Source organism: Salmo salar, chromosome ssa28, assembly GCF_905237065.1.
Source record: "Salmo salar chromosome ssa28, Ssal_v3.1, whole genome shotgun sequence".
NCBI lineage: Eukaryota > Metazoa > Chordata > Actinopteri > Salmoniformes > Salmonidae > Salmo > Salmo salar.
Genome location: NC_059469.1, coordinates 32,994,720 through 33,015,570, shown reverse-complemented (window position 1 = coordinate 33,015,570; position 20,851 = coordinate 32,994,720). Strand labels below are relative to the sequence as shown.

Below are 20,851 nucleotides of genomic sequence, written 5' to 3'. Positions count from 1 at the left end.
TTCACAAATAGTTTCATATTTTAGCATTTAAATTGCACTACAATTCCATGTGAATCTGATGACTAGAATGTGTAGACTTTCCAAGATACAATTTATGTCATCCTGTCATCAGATATATTGTCCCAGACACCAACTGATCTGACATCATATTCTTTCAGTACCAACGGACACTTTCAACTGGTTGGATTACCGAAATATTGTTCCGTTCCCAACCTTTTGACGTTACCATACTCTCTCTATGTTAACAAAGGGGTTTCCAAGATCCATTCTGTAGAGTAGAGCGAGAAAAGGGGGAAAGGTATTTATGGGGGTCATAAACCTCACCAACAGAGCAACGTCATGACAGCGGCCTCCATTCGCTATTCGAGTCAAACAGAGAAAAATTATTTTTTTCCCCCGTCCCCTGTTCTTGCCCATTTGTTAATGGGCCATTCTAAATCTAAACAAATTTTACATACACAATATATACAAAAGTATGTGGACACCCCTTCAAATTAGTGGATTCAGCTATTTCAGCCACACCCGTTGCTGACAGGTGTATACAATCGAGCACACACAGAACGCCGAGAGGGTCGCCTGTAGAACGCCGAGAGGGTCGCCTGTAGAACGCCGAGAGGGTCGTCTGTAGAATAATGTGGCCTATCACACCTATCCACCTCAACACATCACATTGCTCTACCCTTCTGCCTTCAGCACTGTGCCATCTGTTCATCTGTGTGCTTCGTACACTCCTGGATGCGTCGCACATTGATTACATCCTCCTCTCTGATGGGGAATGCACTGAGGAGAAGTGTTTACCTCCCAAATACAGATTTTATGTTTTAATGTGTTTCGTCACCTGAGTCACTTTTGCAGCTTCTCTAGAGAACATGTTTTAAAAAGATTGTGACAATGGTCTTGTTTTAACTTTGACAAGTATTGTCTATTGTCTGTGTCTGACCTCCGGGGGTCTGACATTTTTAAGTACAGTATTGATGTTCCTAACTGTTTCCACAAAGTACAAGCGAGAATATTCCTATAATATTGAAGCTCACTATCTTAGTGCCTTTTGTTGATCTCGTTTAACCTACAAACTTGCTATCTTTGTGTTTCAGAAGTTCCTGTTCTTCGTGTTGAAGAGCAGTGATGTTCTGGATGTCCTGGTGCCTATCCTGTTTTACCTGAATGATGCACGGGCTGACCAGTGTGAGTCCCACAGAGCAGTGTGTGTGTGTGTGTGTGTTTTTCTTATTATTATATGTACTCTGTGTGTGTGTGTGTGTGTGTGTGTGCAGCTCGTGTGGGCCTGGTACACATCGGTGTGTTTATCCTGCTGCTGCTGAGTGGAGAGAGGAACTTTGGTGTGCGTTTGAATAAACCCTACTCTGTACGAGTCCCCATGGACATCCCTGTGTTCACTGGAACTCATGCTGACCTGCTCATAGTGGTGAGTAGAGCTGTCTGAGCGACGTCTCAATGCTTCCCTGGATGCCGAGGGATGGATGGGAGGATAGATAGATGGATGGAGGGAGGGAGGAAGGCTGGATGTATGGATGGGAGGGAGGGATGGATGGGAGGGAGGGATGGATGGGAGAGAGGGATGGATGGGAGGAAGAATGGGAGGATACAGTAGCATGCTCTGAAGGTCATTGGTTACCGACGGCAGGGGCACAAACAATTATGGATGGATAGGAGGGAGGATGGATGGATGGATGGATGGATGGGAGGAGGGAGGGAGGATATATGGGTGGAAGGAAGGAAGGAAGGAAGGAAGGAAGGAAGGAAGGAAGGAAGGAAGGAAGGATACAGTAGCATGCTCTGAAGGTCATTGGTTACCGACGGCAGGGGCACAAACAATTATGGATGGATAGGAGGGAGGATTAATGGATGGGAGGATGGAGGGAGGGAGGATGGATGGATGGGAGGATGCAGTAGCATGCTCTGATGAAGGTCGTTGTTTGCCGGCGGCAGAGGCACACATTTAAAAAAAATTCAAGTGCAGAAAAATCTGATCATAGTGTGATATATAGTATTAACATAACTGTCTGGAGGCTGGTGGATCAACTGCCTCATCTTCATATGTGGTTGTCTAGATCTTCCACAAGATCATCACTAGTGGACATCAACGCCTGCAGCCCCTCTTTGACTGCCTGCTCACTATCGTAGTGAACGGTGAGTGCTCAAAGATACAATATAATACTTCTATTCTATTTAAATCTTTGGGTGAGTGTCTTGACTGTCATTGAAATGGTCGCCACCTGTTGGCTGCATCTGGATATTGCAGGTTATTGACACCAGTACACCACCATCCTCCAGTGTCTCCTTACCTGATGAGTCTGTCCATGGTGGCAGTTAACCAACTAATTTCTGTTTCTCCTCCACAGTGTCTCCTTACCTGAGGAGTCTGTCCATGGTGGCAGTTAACCAACTAATTTCTGTTTCTCCTCCACAGTGTCTCCTTACCTGAGGAGTCTGTCCATGGTGGCAGTTAACCAACTAATTTCTGTTTCTCCTCCACAGTGTCTCCTTACCTGAAGAGTCTGTCCATGGTGGCAGCTAACAAGCTGCTCCACCTCCTGGAAGCCTTCTCCACCAACTGGTTCCTCTTCTCTGCCTCCCAGAACCACCATCTTGTCTTCTTCCTGCTGGAGGTCTTCAACAACCTCATCCAGTATCAGTTTGATGGTAAAAACTGGCTCTAGTTAGCTCAGGTCCCAGATCTGATTGTGCTTTCTTGTCAGACATGGCAATAAGTGACAAGGAGTTGTCAAGACGGCACAAAGTGATCTGGGACCCAGGCTCTAGTCTCATGTTGTCAGACATCACACAGTAGTAAAGAAAATCTAGAATGGTTGTGGTTAAGAGGCTGGCTCAGACTCCTCCAAAGACGTTACCTAGCATTGACTGGGCAGTATGGGAACGGTGCCATCTCTTGGTGGACAATGGGATTGCATCAACATGATTGCCGTGAAATGACCAGAACATAACCTGCCAGACTGACACTATTTAAAAGCTCCTTTTCCCTACTTCTTTCTGGAGTGTGTCTTTAAACGTTGACATGATAAAGCTGCCCAGTAACTGTTCTTCTCCTCGCAGGTAACTGTAACCTGGTGTACGCCATTATCCGTAAGCGCAACATCTTCCACCAGCTGGCCAATCTGTCCTCTGACCCAGCCACCATCCACAAGGTAGAGAGAGACAATGTGCTTTCTAAATCAAATCCAATCACATTTTATTGGTGACATAAACGTGTTTAGCAGATGTTATTGCGGGTGTAGCGAAATGCTTGTTGTTTCTAGCTCCAACAGTGCAGTAATATCTAACAATTTCACAACATATACACACAAATCTAAGTAAAATAATGGAATTAAGAATATATACATATATGGATGAGCAATGTCAGAGCGGCATAGACTAAGATATAGTATAAAATACAGTATATACATATGATATGGGTAATGCAAGATGTGTAAACATTATTAAAGGGACTAGTGTTCCATTTTTATTAAAGTGGTCAGTGATTTCAAGTCTGTATGTAGACAGCAGCCTCTCTGTGTTAGTGATGGCTGTTTAACAGTCTGATGGCCTTGAGATAGAAGCTGTTCTTCAGTCTCTCGGTCCCAGCTTTGATGCACTTGTACTGACCTTGCCTTCTGGATGATAGCGCTGTGTGAACAGGCAGTGGCTCGGGTGGTTGTCGTGCTTGATAATCTTTTTGGCCTTCCTGTGACATCGGGTGCTGTAGGTCTCCTGGACGGCAGGTAGTTTGCCCACGGTGATGCGTTATGCAGACCGCCCTCTGGAGAGCCCTGCGGTTGCGGGCAGTGCAGTTGCCACACTAACGTAGAACTCTATCCTCTTGCATAAAACAGTCAAAGGAGTCTTTAAGGCAACGGTCAATATTTCCTCCGTAGTTTAAGAAAAAAGGTTGATGTTGTGAGTGATCCATGTGAAATGTACTTTAAATAAATCTGACTTGACAAAACAGTTGATCACATAAAACATGTAAAGTGGGTCAGTAATCACTTGGTTCAGTTGCTTTGCTGAATAATTTTATTTTCCATTCTTCTAACAAGGCCCTGCAGATGAAGAAGAGGAAGAAGACTACCACAGCCGTTATCTCCCGAATCAACTCCCAGGAGACCATCTCCATGGAGGGGTCCCGACCGGCCGTCCCAGCTGAGCCAGGGACACTCAAAGCCAGTCTCGTGGCCATACCAGGTACCCCTTCTCTTCTGGAGCTCTCCATGCATGCCTGTATTTTGCAAAGCACATTTCCCTATGGTATGTTAAGATTTTATATTTAATTCTATTCAATTCTATTAACTGGGCTTGCCGGGTTTCCACTCAGCTATCACTAACTTATATCCTACTACTCTGTTTCGTCACATAACTTCTGCAATTCTCTCACCCCTTTTATAAAAAAACAGCAATTGGTTTATTTTAAGTCGTAAAAAAATCATTTGTTTTGTTTCATTGTTTGGGAATGGTTCAATGGTTTCTAAGGGTCTTTCTTGTTGTTTGGTCCCTGTAGCTATTGACAAGCTGACAGAGAAGGCTCAGGTCTCTGAGGATGGCACCATGGTCTGTCTCCAGCACATGACCACTGACCAAAACGCCCACTCTCCCCAACACACCCACTCTCCGCAGTCCTCTGCCGCTGACACCAGTGGTATAGCTGGAGCCAGCGACACAGAGTCCAACTCGGGGAGAGATAACGAGGTAAGAGCTCTGAATGTGGAGACATATGAACGCAGCTCACTGGAAAGCAAGTCTTGTGGGAATCATTTAGAGTGAAGTTATATACAGGACAAAATAACTTGTGAGAGGTATGTTACTGCTCAGTGACATTAAGATTGAGCCTAGTGATTATAATGGTTCCTCCTCTTCCTATCAAGGAGGCCTTTCAACCAGAGTCAGAGCTGGCCAGAAGTCATTTGTCCAGTGTATCATCATCATCAGCTATGTACTGGAACCCCACTCCAGACTGGGTAAGAGCCCTCCATCCCTCCCTCCATCCAGCCATGTCTCCATCCCTCCCTCCATCCAGCCATGTCTCCATCCCTCCCTCCATCCAGCCATGTCTCCATCCCTCCCTCCATCCAGCCATGTCTCCATCCCTCCCTCCATCCAGCCATGTCTCCATCCCTCCCTCCATCCAGCCATGTCTCCATCCCTCCCTCCATCCAGCCATGTCTCCATCCCTCCCTCCATCCAGCCATGTCTCCATCCCTCCCTCCATCCAGCCATGTCTCCATCCCTCCCTCCATCCAGCCATGTCTCCATCCCTCCCTCCATCCAGCCATGTCTCCATCCCTCCCTCCATCCAGCCATGTCTCCATCCCTCCCTCCATCCAGCCATGTCTCCATCCCGCCATCCCATCCAGCCATGTCTCCATCCAGCCATCCCATCCAGCCATGTCTCCATCCAGCCATCCCATCCAGCCATGTCTCCCTCCAGCCATCCCTCCCTCCCTCCCTCCCTCCAGCCATGTCTCCCTCCCTCCCTCCAGCCATGTCTCCCTCCCTCCCTCCCTCCCTCCAGCCATGCTCCCCTCCCTCCTCCCTCCAGCCATGTCTCCCTCCCTCCCTCCAGCCATGTCTCCCCTCCCTCCCTCCCTCCAGCCATGTCTCCCTCCTCCCTCCCTCCCTCCAGCCATGTCTCCCTCCCTCCCTCCAGCCATGTCTCCCTCCCTCCCTCCAGCCATGTCTCCCTCCCTCCCTCCAGCCATGTCTCCCTCCCTCCCTCCAGCCATGTCTCCCTCCCTCCCTCCATCCAGCCATGTCTCCCTCCATCCAGCCATCCCTCCCTCCATCCAGCCATGTCTCCATCCCTCCCTCCATCCAGCCATGTCTCCCTCCATCCATCCCTCCCTCCCTCTATCCAGCCATGTCTCCCTTCCTCCATCTATCCATCTCTCCCTCCCTCCATCTAGCCATCTCTCCCTCCCTCCATCTAGCCATCTCTCCCTTCCTCCATCCATCCCTCCCTCCATCCAGCCATGTCTCCCTCATTGTCCATCCCTCCGTCGCTCCAGCCATGTCTCCATCCCTCCGTCGCTCCAGCCATGTCTCCATCCCTCCGTCCCTCCAGCCATGTCTCCCTCCCTCCATCCAGCCATGTCTCCCTCCCTCCCCCTCAATCATACAGTACATTCACAGCTGTGGTGTTATGTACGTCATTAGTAAGATCCCTCCCTCCTGATAGGTCGTGACCTCTTCTCCCTTCTCTGTACTGTTCTCTACTAGGTCCTCTCCTGGAAGAGTAAGCTTCCTCTTCAGACTATCATGAGGCTGCTACAAGTTCTGGTTCCTCAGGTGGAGAAGATCTGCATAGACAAGTAAGAGACGAGGATCCTAAGGGAAATGGAGAGGTTATATTTCGTGATTTTGGTTGTGGAACCCTAAGTGTTCCGAAAACTGAGAGCTTAGAAATAGATGTGTCTATGACTGACAGTATCAATAGGATTGTGATCTTTCTTGATTGTGGAACCCAGAAGTGATCAGAACACAGTGATCAATAGATTTCACTAGAATTAGATTAGCATGGATGAGAGAGACTATATTTATGGATATTACCTGCACAGGGACTGCAGTTGAAAATTAGCCGGCTGGCTAAAACTGGCACCTTTACAGTAATGTTGATTTAATGTGCACTGTCCCTGTAAAACTAAATGTACTATAGTAAGTTAAGTGATATGTTTATCTCCTCCAGGGGTCTGACTGACGAGTCAGAGATCCTGAAGTTCCTGCAGCATGGGACCCTGGTGGGACTGCTGCCTGTGCCTCACCCCATCTTAATCAGGAAGTACCAGGCCAACGCGGGCACCGCCATGTGGTTCCGCACATACATGTGGGGAGTAATCTACCTACGGTAAGCAACATGGGCCAAATGAAAAGGGAAACATTAAGATATTTACAATGGTTAATGATGGTGATAATGTCAATAGTAGTAAAATACCCAGTGGTGGAAAAAGTACCCAATTGGCATACTTGAGTAAAAGTATAGATACCTTAATAGAAAGTTACTCAAGTAAAAGTGAAAGTCACGCAGTAAAATATTACTTGAGTAGAACCAAAGTATTTGGTTCTAAATATACTTAAGTATCAAAAGTTTTTAAAAAATCCTTCTATTAAGCAAAGCAGGCGGCAGCATTTTCTTGTTTTAAAAATGAGGGTGGCTGTTTTAAAACACTCCGACATAATTTACAAACAATGCATTTGTGTTTAGTGAGTCCTCCAGATCAGAGGCAGAAGGGATGACCATGTGTTCTCTTGATAAGTGTGTGAATTGGACCATTTTCCTGTCCTGCTAAGCATTCACAATTTGTGGGTGTCAGGGAAAATGTATGGAGTAGAAAGTACATTATTTTCTTTAGGAATGTAGTGAAGTAAAAGTAGTCAAAAATATAAATAGTTAAGTACAGATACCCCAAAAAAGGACTTAAGTAGTACTTTCAAGTATTTTTACTTAAGAACTTTACACCACTGAAAATGCCTAATCCGTATACAGAATGAATAAGACAAGCCTCTATAGAGTTCAGACTGAGTTAACACATATATTTAGGTGTAATTACATTAAAGGACTGGGTTATTCTTGAAAGCAGGATTATTAAATTGGTCAGCTGATTTTGATAAATATAACTTGATATGCTGGTTAATTTAAGAAAGCTACCGTTGTATTGGTTGTTATACATTATCATCATATTTCTCAAAATGAAGTTATTTCAAGCAATTTTAGTCATCTGGCTAACTTATTGATCCAGCTTTCTGGAACAGGCCCCCAGCCAGGTCTAGGAACCTGGCCCCCAACTGACCGAGTCACTTATTCCATGAAGCACAGGTGGTGGTTGTCATGGTCACTCAAATCAAATCTGATCTTTATTAACAATGACTCTTGTTACCGTAGTAATGTGGATCCCCCGATCTGGTATGACACTGACGTCAGACTGTTTGAGATTCAGAGGATCTAAGTGGAGCTGGTGAACAGGTCTCTACGATTGCGTCCCAAATGGCACCCTATCCTGTTCGTAGTGCACTACTTTTGACGAGCCCTATGGGCCTCTGTAAAAAGTAGTGCACTACATAGGGGGTAGAACGCCATTTGGGAAGCAGACAACGTCTCTCTGGACTGGCTGGTTCGCCCTCGGAACCACCGTTCGCTCTCTCACCAACTGCCATCTTCAAACCTGAACAGAAGTGTGGAAGAGGAGGATGAGTATTTTCACCAGACACACCTGTTCCAGAAAACAGGAATTTACAGTGTTTGTTTTCTCTATTTTGTTTCTTGCGAAGTGCCAACCCGTAGAACATCATGTAACAAACCTCTGTCACTAAACCACTTTTCCTACAAGCTGTCTGCTACTACAACTGCCAGAAGATCTGCCATATTAACCCTCTTCTAGTCATGTATTGGCAGCTTTCCCAGGGTATATTCCTTCATTAACTTGATGTGTATTATTTTTTTTTGCCGAACAAATACATGTATACACTACTGTATGTACACTTCCGTACAAAGGTTTGGGGTCACTTAGAAATGTCCTTGTTTTTGAAAAAAAATAAAATAATTTTTTGTCCATTAAAAGATCAGATTGATCAGAAATACAGTTTAGACATTGTTAATGTTGTAAATGACTATTGTAGCTGGAAACAGCTGTTTTTTAATGGAATATCTACGTAGGTGTACAGAGGCCCATTAACAGCAACCATCACTCCTGTGTTCCAATGGCACGTTGTGTTAGCTAATCCAAGTTTATCATTTTAAAAAGGCTAACTGATCATTAGAAAACCCTTTTAAAATTGTTAGCACAGCTGAAAACGGTTGTACTGATTAAAGAAGCTAATAGTCATTTACAACATTAACAATGTCTTCACTGAATTTCTGATCAAACTGATCTTATTTAAATGGACAAAAAAAATTGCTTTTCTTTCAAAAACAAGGACATTTCTACGTGACCCCAAACTTTTGAACGATGGTGTATATGTTACTTAAGATTGTTTAAATGTTTGTTTTAGATGAAGATTTATTTTTAGTTTCTATTCTTGAAATGTTTTTACAGAAAGTTTCATTTTTTGGTATCCCTTTTATCACAGTAAAGCTCCTTTTCATTTTGGAAGAGTGTGAAATAGAGACAGACTAGAGAGAGACCTGGGGACTGACCGGGACCTCCGTGAACTGACTGACTGAGACCTGGGGACTGACCGGGACCTCTGAACTGACTGACTGAGACCTGGGGACTGACCGGGACCTCTGAACTGACTGACTGAGACCTGGGGACTGACCGGGACCTCTGAACTGACTGACTGAGACCTGGGGACTGACCGGGACCTCCGTGAACTGACTGACTGAGACCTGGGGACTGACCGGGACCTCCGTGAACTGACTGACTGAGACCTGGGGACTGACCGGGACCTCTGAACTGACTGACTGAGACCTGGGGACTGACCTGGACCTCCGTGAACTGACTGACTGAGACAAGAAGTGATATCTCTGGAATGTATGTATTGGCTTTTGAACTGCAGGCAAATGCTGTTGTATTCTGTGTCTGATTTCATAATGTCAATATTTTCAAAGTACCGGAAACAGATCACATGTAATAAATAATGTATTATGAATCAAAGTACACATGTTTTTAATGTCAACAGAGAAATGTTTACATGTCTCATCTTTACAGAAATGTGATATTTAGCTAGTCACTAGTAGTCAGTCGGCACAACATTTCACCCAAGGATATGAAAAGGTGGGCGGAGCTCATTGTGGCCTTATGTCCCAGAGGGGAGCAGTTTGTCAGTGTTGTGGTTCCTATCCCTCAGGCAGTGATGAGCTCCATCAGGGCCCCCCTGTTGAAGACTCCCATAGGCTGAACCAGGTTAAACCAGGCAGAGAAGAGAACAGGGGAGGGGGGTGGGGGAGAGGATAGGAGCTCAGCCAGTGACCAGGATCTCTATCAGGGCCCCCACAGAGTGCATCCTGTAGAAGACTCCCAGAGGCTGAACCAGGTTGACCAGGACAAACCAGGCAGAGAAGCCAAAGAACTGCTTCCCCAGGCCGTTCTCAAACTGGGGGTGGGCTCCAAATGCTGGGATCATCCACAGCTGAGGAGAAGGGGGAGAGAGAAATTAAATTACATTATATTGGAAAAGGGATAGGGTGTGAATACTAGCCTGATCCCAGATCTGTATGTGCTCCAAGGACAAAGCATAGGAGTTGGCAAGCAAGCACCAACAGATCTGCCACCAGGCTAGGTAAATACTGTGTAACATGATATTACAAGATCACAGACGTAATAGCCTTGGAGTTACTCACCATGATATTGGAGAGAATGAGGAAGGCACAGATCTCCTGTGTGACTCTTTTGTACAAGGTCTGTTGTCCTTCCTTGACTTGGCAACCAGGTGGTGCTGTCACTGCCTTTCCCTTCTCCAATAGAGACATCGCTCCTCCTACTTTATTCCTGTCATTTGTATTCTCCATGGTCTTCCTCTTCTGCTTTGGCACATGAGAGGGGTCACATTGTCAATGTATTACTATAGATAAAAGTGTAACTATACTTCTGGTTGTATTGATACAGTATGAGTATGGTGCTATCTCAGGGCACAGAAAGTTCTGAAGTAAAGATGGCTGGATGAATACATATTTGTTCTCTTTTATATTTTAAATAAAGCAATTTAGTAGGCAAATCAGTCTTGGCCAGAGAGAATTGGAGTCGTCAACATTACTTGAACCATCAAATTGAAGAAGGAGAAGAAGAGTGACTTGCCATGAAAATGCTGATCCTCTCCTTTCCTTTCCCCTTGGTGAGGGCCATGTTGGGGTGTCGGTGGAGGCCATTGATGATGAAGACATTCTGCAGCAGGAGCTCCAACAGGCATAGGAGGGAGTAGGAAAGATCCAGGCTTCCCAGTGGTCCGCTAGGCCCCACAGCCAGAGCAGCCACCAGAGAGAAATAGGACAGGGCAAGCTGGCCCAGGGCTGCCCCAACCAGGAGGGCCACATCCAGGCTACGCGTGGGGTTATGTCCCCTCTCATCCGCCCTCTTCTCCAGCTTATGGACCAACACGCCAGCCAGGGAGCAGAGGGACATGATGGGCATCACAGCTAGATGGTAGCTGTAGAATATCAAAAACGCAGTGGGCCGGTGCTGGCCTCGGTTCACCCAAACTTGATACAGGATGAACACAACCACCCCAGCTATAAGGACCAGACCCCCGAACAACGGCCCAAATATGATCCCACCTTCGTGGACGATGCGTAGGGTAATCTTCTGGGCATGGTGGGGTATTGACCCAGGGCTCATACGCCTGCCCACGTTCTTCCACATCACATAAAGCATGCAGCCTGCCATCAGGTAGTACTCCATGTTGAAGGGATACAGGACTTCATAACCCTTCCTGAAGAACAGGCACACTGTGTCTGCACTGCACTGGCATAACGTTGCATTTCTCAGCCCTGCTGAAAGGAAATCAGACAGGTTGATGAATAATTCCTTCATAGTATACAGTAGTAATATCATTAGATATTAACAACATCTTTATAATTCAGTTATAGGTCCTCCAAATTGTCTGACTAGTGGGCAAGCACAGTGTACCTACTTTCTTTGTAATAAAACAGTACAGAAATGCGTTTTAGTTACGTAAGGATTTACTACGGTATATACCCGAGTCAGAGCTATCTGCGCTGCCATACGTGGCGCGGCCGTCCTCCTTCTCCATCTCTATCTCCAGATGAACGGTGTCTTCTGTCACCGCGTTCAGCCACAGCAACAGATCTGCGCTCAGAGTAACCATCAGCCCAGACCTGGCGTGGGAGCATAAACACACACACTCACATCACAGTTCAAATGTATTACATAACAATATGAAATGAGATGTATGGATGATTCACTCTGAAATAAAGACAGAAAATTGCATAACAATAAGCTACAAATAAACACATAAAATCACACAATAAGCAACAAAGGGGTTGAAGCGTTCACAAACGCCAGCAATCCCATTATTACCTGTTTGCTTGGTAATGTATAGGTACCTATTGATTCCTTTAGTCAATGCAAATACCATAGATCTCTCCAATAACAACAAGATGATGGTAAATGTTTTTGTAAATGAAATTGAGAGGCATGCACCTGGTAATGATCTTGTGCTTGTGAATACAGTCTTTGGAGTGAGCCCAGAGCAAATAGGTCTACAAAAAAACATTCATTCAAATGTTAAGGAAATGACATTGTCCAAGTCAATATCAGTTTAGAATATAGGTTCAATACAGTTCTCTATTACCAAAGAGATATGATCTGCTTTAAATAAGGGTTCAATCAAATTAAAATGCATTGAAAATATTTTAAACATTTTGGAAAATGAAATTGACTCCAAACAAAAGCCAATGATTGATGACTACCTGTAGGCCAAGAAAGGGAGCCTCGATGAAGGGGGCAAGGACTTTAGCAACCGGCTTACACTCCTTCATCATGACATAGTAACCCATCTTGAAGAGATGCATCAGGAGACTGAAGGCGGCAAACAGCATCAGGACCACTGACATGGCAGGGAGTCAGGGGTCAACCAGAAACAGAAGTTTTAGTTTAGGTTGCGTCCCACATGCTATCCTATTCCTTATGTAGGGCACTCCTTTTGACGAGAGCCCTATGGGAACAGGGTGCCATTTGAGATGTCTTTCAATAAAACATTTAAAATAACGCATAGATATCTGATAGAATGACTAACTACAAACTGTCACGATATAGAAGCCACCCTCATTGAATTGATTGTCCCTATTGAATTACAACGACCCAACCTGCATTCAATCACTATAAAGCATTTGGGGACGGATGATGGAAATTCGTGCAGGTGTAACATTCTGGTTCTGAATCCTAACCAAGGCAACCAATCAGCAGGGATGGATATGATGCTACTGGAGCTCATGCAAGTATTTTATTCTGGGATGACAGACAATATATATAACAGATGTTTTAAAAAAATATATATTTTATAAACAATACAAAGCATACACATTCAAACAACTACATCACACCTGCCCAGGCCCATTAGCACACACCCCCATCACTCTCCGCCACATTATCACGTTGGTATAAATGGGTCGAGAGATAGGTGCAGGAATGTGTAATAGTTTTTTAAAATGTTACCCAAATTACATTGTGCTGAGTAAAGGCACAGGGATGAAGACCAAACATGATACAAAACACAGGGTTGAAACCCAAACAAAAGAGCGAGGAGTACCTTGAATAAATACACAAGGACACAATGAGTAACACACGGGATGAGACCTGTAATCGTCTGCTCAATCCACAATGGCACGAAAGCCAAAACACACAGCACAGGTACTCACACTCACCAATGGACATTGTAACAATAATCAACAGGACAATGGTAAACCAAGGGCACACTTATACAAATTACTAATCACTGGTAATCGGGGCCAGGTGTGTGTAATGAAAGTTCCGGAGCAATCCGTGACAGTACCCCCCCCCACGACACCGGCCTCGAGGATGATCACAGGAACGCAGTGCGGGTCGATCAGGACCCGATGCAGCTGCTGAAGTTGCGTTGCCGTCGGACGGGCCAGTAGCCGTTGCTGCAGCGGACGGACCAGTAGCAGTGGCGTTGGATGGACCGGTTGTGGCGGCGTTGGACAGCCCAGTTGCAGCTGCTGAAGTTGCATCTTCGGACGGACCCGTCGTGGCGACGTCGGACGGCCCAGTTGCAGTGTCACGTCCTGACCAGTATAAGGTTAATTGGTATTGTAGTTTGGTCAGGACGTGGCAGAGGGTATTCGTTTTATGTGGTTCGGGGTGGTGTGTTTTGTTGAAAGGGCATTTGGTTTAAGTATTCCGGGGTTTTTGGGCACTGTTTGGTTTTCAGGTATTCTATGATTTTGTCTAGTATGTCTGTTTCTATGTTTGGTTAATTGGGGTTGGGACTCTCAGTTGAAGGCAGGTGTTGTCTATCTGCCTTTGATTGAGAGTCCCATATATGAGGGTGTGTTTGTGTTTGTTATTTGTGGGTGATTATTCTGTGTTTAGCCTTGTGCCTTACCAGACTGTTTTTTGTCGATCGTTCGTTCTTTGTTATTTTGGTGTTCATTTTGTATTTATTAAAAAGCAAGATGAGCATACACATACCTGCTGCGTATTGGTCTACATTCTCAGATGACGATTTCGCATTATCGTCAGAAGACGAAGAAATCCCTGACATGCAGCTGCCGAAGTTGCGGAGGCGCCGGACAGACCAGTCGCAGCGTCGTCAGATGGGCCATGCCCACTGTCTCTCTTAATGGTCGATTATTCTGTCAAGTTGGTATAAATGGGTCGGGAGACAGGCGTAGGAATGCGTAATTCTTTTTAATTTATTTTACCCAAATGACAGCGTGCTGAGTAAAGGCACAGGGTTGAAACCCAAACAAAAGAGCGAGGAGTACCTTGAATAAATAACACGAGCGCACAATCATTAACACATGGGATGAGACCCGTAATCGTCTGCTCAATCCACAATGGCACGAAAGTCAAAACACACAGCACAGGTACTCACACTCACCAATGGACATTGTAACAATAATCAACAGGACAATGGTAAACCAAGGGCACACTTATACAAATTACTAATCACTGGGTATCGGGGCCAGGTGTGTGTAATGAAAGTTCCTCAGGGATCCGTGACACACATGGCCTGAAACTGCACCATTTTATTTCTCTTTGTAGCCCAAGCTTTTTCATTATTTAAATACGAAATCATTAGATTTTTCCATTGTGTTAATAATGGCGGATTGATTGATTTCCATGTTTTCAGTATACGTTTTTTCAAGATGAGAAGAGAATCATCCAACCCATTGGGCATCTCACTATACCCCATACACCATGTCTTGAAATATGCAGACAGATGGATTAAAAGTAAGTTCACAGTATAATACTTCTCACAGCCAATTTTCTAGCTCCGCCCAGAACTTCCGGACTTTCTACCATTCCCAGGAAGCATGGATTAGTGAGTCATTATTCGTTTTGACTCTGCCATTGTGCTGTAGAATTTGTGAAATGTGTCTCTTGTATAATCAATTCTATACATTAGTTTGTACTGGATTAAGCATACATTTTTGTTAACTGTGATTTCGTTAGTTATGCTCCAACTTTCACTCCATCTTGTGCCAACATCAGTTCTTTTTAAGTCTTGGTTCCAATAGTTTATATTATTTTCTAAGAGATTGTCAGTTGGATAGGCTCTCTGCAAGGTGTTGTATATCTTACCTATCATATGAACATAATTTTCTACATCATTCCCTCAAAGTTGCTCTAATGTCCAAAAGATTTCAAATCAACATTTCATGATATGTAACTTTTAAGTTGCATGTATTTGAAACTATCTACATTGGTCAATCCAATTTACTTGTTAATTATGTAATGGAAACACATTTATTTCCTGTTACCAAGTAATTTATAGTTTCTATGTCTTTAGTTTTCCATGTGGATAAATTTATAGGGGATTTCTGAAAAGTTAACCAAGGATTGTTCCATAAGGTTGTGTTTTTAGGGAGTGATATTGTTTCTTGTAGAATACGTTTCATTTTCTTCCATTTTGTTTTTTAACCTTCACCCCAGTCTGAGGTCCTGAGGACTCTGGGGCAGGTTTTCATCAAGGATCTCTCTGTATGTTGCTCCGTTAATCTTTCCTTCGATCCAAACTTATCTCCCAGTCCCTGACACTGAAAAACATCCCCACAGGTCTTCATGTGCCATTTACTGAGGAGTGTTTTTCGTCTGGCCACTCTTCCATAAAGGCCTGATTGGTGGAGTGCCGCAGAGATGGTTGTCCTATGAAGGTTCTCCCATCTCCACAGAGGAACTCTGGAGCTCTTTCAGAGTGAACATCGGGTTCTTGGTTACCTCCCTGAGCAACGCCCTTCTCCCTCGATTGCTCAGTTTGGCCTTGGCGGCCAGCTCTAGGAAGAGTCTTGGTGGTTCCAAACTTCCTCCATTTAAGAATGATGGAGGCCTCTGTTCTTGGGGACCTTCAATGCTTCAGAAATGTTTTGTTACCCTTCCCCAGATCTGTGCCTCGACACAATCCTGTCTTGGAGCTCTACGGATAATTTCTTTGACCTCATTGCTTGGTTTTTGCATTGACATGCACTGTCAACTGTGGGACCTTATATAGACAGGTGTGTGCCTTTCCAAATCATGTCCAATCAATTGAATTTACCACAGGTGGACTCCATTCAAGTTGTAGAAACATCTCAAGGATGATCAATGGAAACAGCCTGAGCTCAATGCACCTGAGCTCAATGTCTCTGAGTCTCATAGCAAAGGGTCTGAATACTTATGTAAATAAGGTATTTCTGTTTTTATTTTGAATATATTTGCAAAAATGTCTAAAAACCTGTTTTCACTTTGTCATTATGGGGTATTGTGTGTAGATTGGTGAGGAAAAAAAATTATTTGATCAATTTAAAAATAATGCTGTAACGTAACAAAATGTGGAAAAAGTCAAGGGGTATGAATACTTTCCCGAAAGCAATGTATGTACCCATTGTTCCTCTTTAGTGTATTTAACTATATCTGGCAAGTAAAAGTCCTGGGTGGCAAGTTGATACAATTCCAAGTCTGGAAGGTTAAAACCAACCTCAGATTTACAGTAGGTTGATGTAAAACTTTCCTTTTTAATATATGCATTTTAATTTAATTTTTAAAGTTTGATATGACTGAATATATTCTTCAGTGGGGTAATTGGTATTTTCCCGAAAATAAATACAAAAACTTTGGCAGCCATGCCATTCTAAAGAGTTTTATTCTACCTGTAAGATTTATGAGGTAGATTATAAAATGTAATTAGATCTGCTTTCATATTGTTGAGTAATAGAATAAAGATATCTTTATATATTTGCTGTTTGTTGTCACTTATTAAGCATCCTAAGCATGGAATATTTTCTGTGATCGACTTAAAGGATTGCAGTAGATAATTAGTAAAACACATTTTTTTTCCCTATTGCCATTATTTGGTTTATTATTTCCACGTAAATTTTATATCCTGAGATTTTTTTTTATATTCTGAAAATATTTTTAGCAAAGGGGGCATTGAGTTTTCAATATTGGTCAGGAAAATCAGGATATCATCTGCAAATATGTGTAGTTTAAATTCATGTTTACCAATACTGATGGCTGTTACGTTGTGGGTCCTGTTTAATTCTTTCTGCAAGCGGTTCAACTGCCTGCGCAAACAGGAGGGGAAAGGGGACATCCCTGTCTTGTGCACCTTTCCCAAGCAATTTCATCAGATAATGTATTATTTGTGTATATTTTTGCTTTAGGACATTCATACAACATTTTTATATGATGTATTATTTCAGCTGGAAAGTTGAAAGCTTCCAAAGTTTTGAATAGAAAATGCTATTCAAGAGAGTCAAAAGCCTTTTTCGGCATCAACAGCCATTATTGATAAATCTACAGTATATCTTATTTTTTTGCGTATTGTATTAAACTGAAACTCGTTCTTATATTTGTTTGTAAGTGTCTATTTGTAATAAATCCTGTTTGATTGATATGTATCAAGTCTGGTAAGACTTTTTCCATTCTATTGCTTATAAGCTTTGTTATTATTTAATGTCACAATTTATTAAATGTATGGGTCTATATTCAGCAGGGGACCTTGCAGATTTTCCTGGTTTTAATATAACTGAAATAACCGTTTGATACATGGAACTAGGAAATACTGAGTTGAGTGAGGTGTGTATTTTATGGGAAAGCCATCCATTCCTGGTGCTTTTCTCCATGTGAATGTTTTAACAGGATCTAATGTTTATTCTTGGGGGATCTCTGTTTTTAGAGACTATTTTATGTCTGCTGATAGTTGCTTCAGAGTTGTTGAGTCTAAGAAGGCTATAGGTTCCTTCCAATTGTTGTTTAATTCTGATTGATATATATTTTCACAGAAGCTTTTTAAAATGGTAATTAATCGCGTTGTTGTTTCTAATTACCACTTTTCTATCTTTATTTTTGAAAATTAGAACTGGTTTAGTGTGTATTCGTTTTGTGACAGCTGTGAGATATTTACCAGGTTTATTTACCGTTAAGTAGTTTGCTCTCTTCAAGAGAAAGACATACATTTTATTTTATTCATACATTCTTTATTTTATTCTTTATTTTTTTGATGGTGTCACAAATTTCGTCGTGGTGTTGAAGGGAGGACCAACATGCAGCGGGAATGTAGATACTCATTCTTTTAATGAAAATACGTAAAGCATCCACAGAACAAAAAACAAAACAATAAACAGTACTCACGACTAGACAGTGTAGCAGGCTCAATAAATGCAGTGCTCACAAACAATTCCCCGCAAACACACAGACAAACACACCCAACTAATATAGGACTCCCAATCAAAGGCAACACCACACACCTGCCTTCAATTGGAAGTCCACCCCAATTAACTATACATAGAACAACCCAACCTAGACAGAACATACAAAACACAACTCCTTCTGCCACGCCCTGACCAAAACGTATACACCTACTCCTCCACCTGCTGGTCAGGACGTGATAGATGGGCTTTTTCTAAGATAGGGATTTCCTAGTCTTTTTCTTTCATTTTAATTTCTAAATCAGATTACATTTTTGCCAAGTATGAGATTATCATGCCCCTAACATATGCCTTAAAGGCATCAGAAATTATACTGGGAGTCGGCTTTTCTCTGTCCTCTACGTCTAAATTTGTAATGGTAAAGGTTTTTACATTTTTTGTTTATGTATTTAATACATTTCGGATCCAGAAGATGAGTTCTTTTCATTCTCCAAATTTTGCCACTTAAGTGTATTTTCTATTGGTGTAATTAAACCTGATACCGGAGAATGATCCGATATCACTATATCATTCATTTTTTTAATTCAGTAAATTTTTGAGTGCATTTTGGGAAATACAAATGTAGTCAATTCTTAAAAAGCTTTTCTTACTTTGAGAAAAAAGGAATCGTCTTTTGTAGTTAGGAATAATATCCTCCAAGTGTCCTGTAAATCATTTGTGGAGGTTTTTTCAGCCTCTTTATAGGCTTCCTAAAATGGCCTTTTTTTATATACTACATCTGTCAACGTTATTGAATGTATAGTTTAAATGTATAATTTATAAATGTATAATTCATAAATGTATAATTTAAATGTACAATTTATAAATGTATAATTTATATGTATAATTTATAAATGTATAATTTATATGTATAATTTAAAAATGTATAATTTAAAAATGTATAATTTATAAATGTATAATTTATAAATGTATAATTTATATGTATAATTTATAAATGTATAATTTAAAAATGTATAATTTAAATGTATAATTTACAAATGTATAATTTGTATGTATTATTTATATGTATAATTGAAATGTATAATTTATAAATGTATAATTTTAGTCACCTGCTAAAATAATAGTTCCGGTCTGGATATGATCTCATATAACTTGAATTATATCTATATATTTTTTTATCTGGTCGGATAAACACTCCAAACCTACCTGACAGCTTGGAAGCGTACGCATGGCCCTAAAGCACACCCTCCGTCCCCAGGTAAAGTTGCACCCCTGCAGTATATAGCTACAATTTTTCCCAGTTTCCCAATAAATACTACATAAGGCATAATCCATGACATGTGTTTCCATCTGTCTATTCAAACCCTAAAGTAACAATAAGTACCGTAAATATAACTCCAAGTTTCGAGTTTCAAGGTTTATGAGTTGTATGTACAGGATACACTTGGTATACACCGTCCAATGAAATACTTTCTTGTAGGTTTCTTCTTGACAATGCAGCAACAATTAGAAATGATAAAAGACAATACGAACATAAATTAAAATGGCTCAGTAAAACAGAGTAAACATTTTGTCATAAGTATAATACAAGAAGGTACAATTTATAGTCTAAATAATAATCCAAAATGGCCTACCTGTGACGGTGATTCCCCCAGCATGGTGGTCTTTATGTGGGCTAATCCCAGGTTTCCTCCTGGCCCAGAGTAGGTACCACAGCATCCAGGCCAGGCTGAGACACATCAGCAGCAACATGAAGATCTGGGGCTCCTGGTGCCTGAGGCCCTGAGGGTTGAAGTCTCAGTTAAGGGACCACACATGCAAAGAGGAATGCTTAAGCTGGAACATACAGTATGCCAGTGCACAGACTATTAGGACATGTTGCTATGAGTTCATTAGAGAGAATTAAAACAAAGCTTAATTGCACATTTTATCCCAAGTGAGTGCTGGCCTTGTTTCATATATTTTGAACCTGAGGGTTGAAGGCCTGGCCAGCTACCAGAGCTGCCCCTAGGAGGACAACGTTGAGGCCCAGGAGCCCGGAGAGCAGCCGTCTCCCACTGGGGGCCCACACCAGGACTGGGTCTGTGTCTGGGTGCGCATGGTTTCCGGATCCCTCCTCTTCCTCCTCCTCCTTCTCCTCCTCCTCAGCCTTGCACTGACTTTCAGGGACCATGGTGTCGGCTGTTGCTGTGGTAGCAGACTCCTGGCACTGACTTCCAGGGTCTATGTTGTCGGCTGTCGCAGTGGTACCAGACTCCTGGCACTGACGTCCGGGGACCATGGTGTCAGCTGTCGCTGTGGTACCATGCTCTGAATCCATACTTACTGACTTTAATTAGTCTGACTCCTTTTACTTTCACTATATCCACTCTGCAGCTCCTTTTTCAACCTCTCTCTTTCTATTTTGCTCTGTCGGTCTCTCTCTCAATCTCTCTCTCTCCCTCTCTCCTTGTATCTTTCTTTAATCCATTACGTATCCAGCAGTCTCTCTTGTTCTTTCCCTCTCCCTCATAATTCAAATCTAATGAGCATTAGGAAGCTGGACCTACCCAGTAAGAGCGTGTATTAAATGCAGGTGAA

At 42.7% G+C, this 20,851-nt stretch overlaps 2 protein-coding genes across 4 annotated transcripts in view; one reads left to right on the top strand and one right to left on the bottom strand.

The window, feature by feature from the left end:
* Positions 1–9,594, top strand: part of LOC106589885 (protein HID1) — a 24,781-nt gene extending 15,187 nt beyond the window's left edge. For both annotated transcript variants that reach the window (XM_045710133.1, XM_045710132.1), the window contains exons 10-20: positions 1,095–1,185; positions 1,275–1,426; positions 2,073–2,151; positions 2,500–2,664; positions 3,076–3,167; positions 4,056–4,200; positions 4,514–4,701; positions 4,878–4,970; positions 6,229–6,320; positions 6,695–6,853; positions 7,889–9,594. In XM_045710133.1, coding sequence (XP_045566089.1) covers positions 1,095–1,185; positions 1,275–1,426; positions 2,073–2,151; positions 2,500–2,664; positions 3,076–3,167; positions 4,056–4,200; positions 4,514–4,701; positions 4,878–4,970; positions 6,229–6,320; positions 6,695–6,853; positions 7,889–7,952 — 1,320 coding nt within the window. In that variant the 3' untranslated portion in view covers positions 7,953–9,594. The remainder of the gene's footprint in view (positions 1–1,094; positions 1,186–1,274; positions 1,427–2,072; positions 2,152–2,499; positions 2,665–3,075; positions 3,168–4,055; positions 4,201–4,513; positions 4,702–4,877; positions 4,971–6,228; positions 6,321–6,694; positions 6,854–7,888) is intronic.
* Positions 9,595–20,851, bottom strand: LOC106589886 (proton channel OTOP3). 2 transcript variants are annotated; one of them, XM_014180299.2, is made up of 8 exons: positions 20,241–20,851; positions 19,906–20,053; positions 12,371–12,507; positions 12,102–12,160; positions 11,637–11,776; positions 10,740–11,431; positions 10,286–10,465; positions 9,595–10,074 (listed from the first exon to the last, which is right to left on the bottom strand). In XM_014180299.2, exons 1-8 carry the CDS (start codon positions 20,589–20,591, stop codon positions 9,904–9,906), a joined length of 1,878 nt encoding a protein of 625 aa, XP_014035774.2. In that variant the 5' UTR covers positions 20,592–20,851; the 3' UTR covers positions 9,595–9,903. The 2 variants fall into 2 exon arrangements, with proteins under 2 accessions (XP_014035774.2, XP_014035775.2); XM_014180300.2 differs by having other exon boundaries at positions 10,740–11,428; positions 20,241–20,850.

Bases quoted from the DNA above. Each gene is read 5' to 3' on its own strand.
- LOC106589886 (XM_014180299.2), bottom strand. From the start codon at position 20,591: ATGGATTCAGAGCATGGTACCACAGCGACAGCTGACACCATGGTCCCC. The intron at 20,054-20,240 runs GTTCAAAATATA...TTCAACCCTCAG, and splicing joins GCCAGGCCTTCAACCCTCAG to GGCCTCAGGCACCAGGAGCC. The intron at 12,508-19,905 runs GTAGGCCATTTT...CTGCCATGTCAG, and splicing joins TGGGGGAATCACCGTCACAG to TGGTCCTGATGCTGTTTGCC.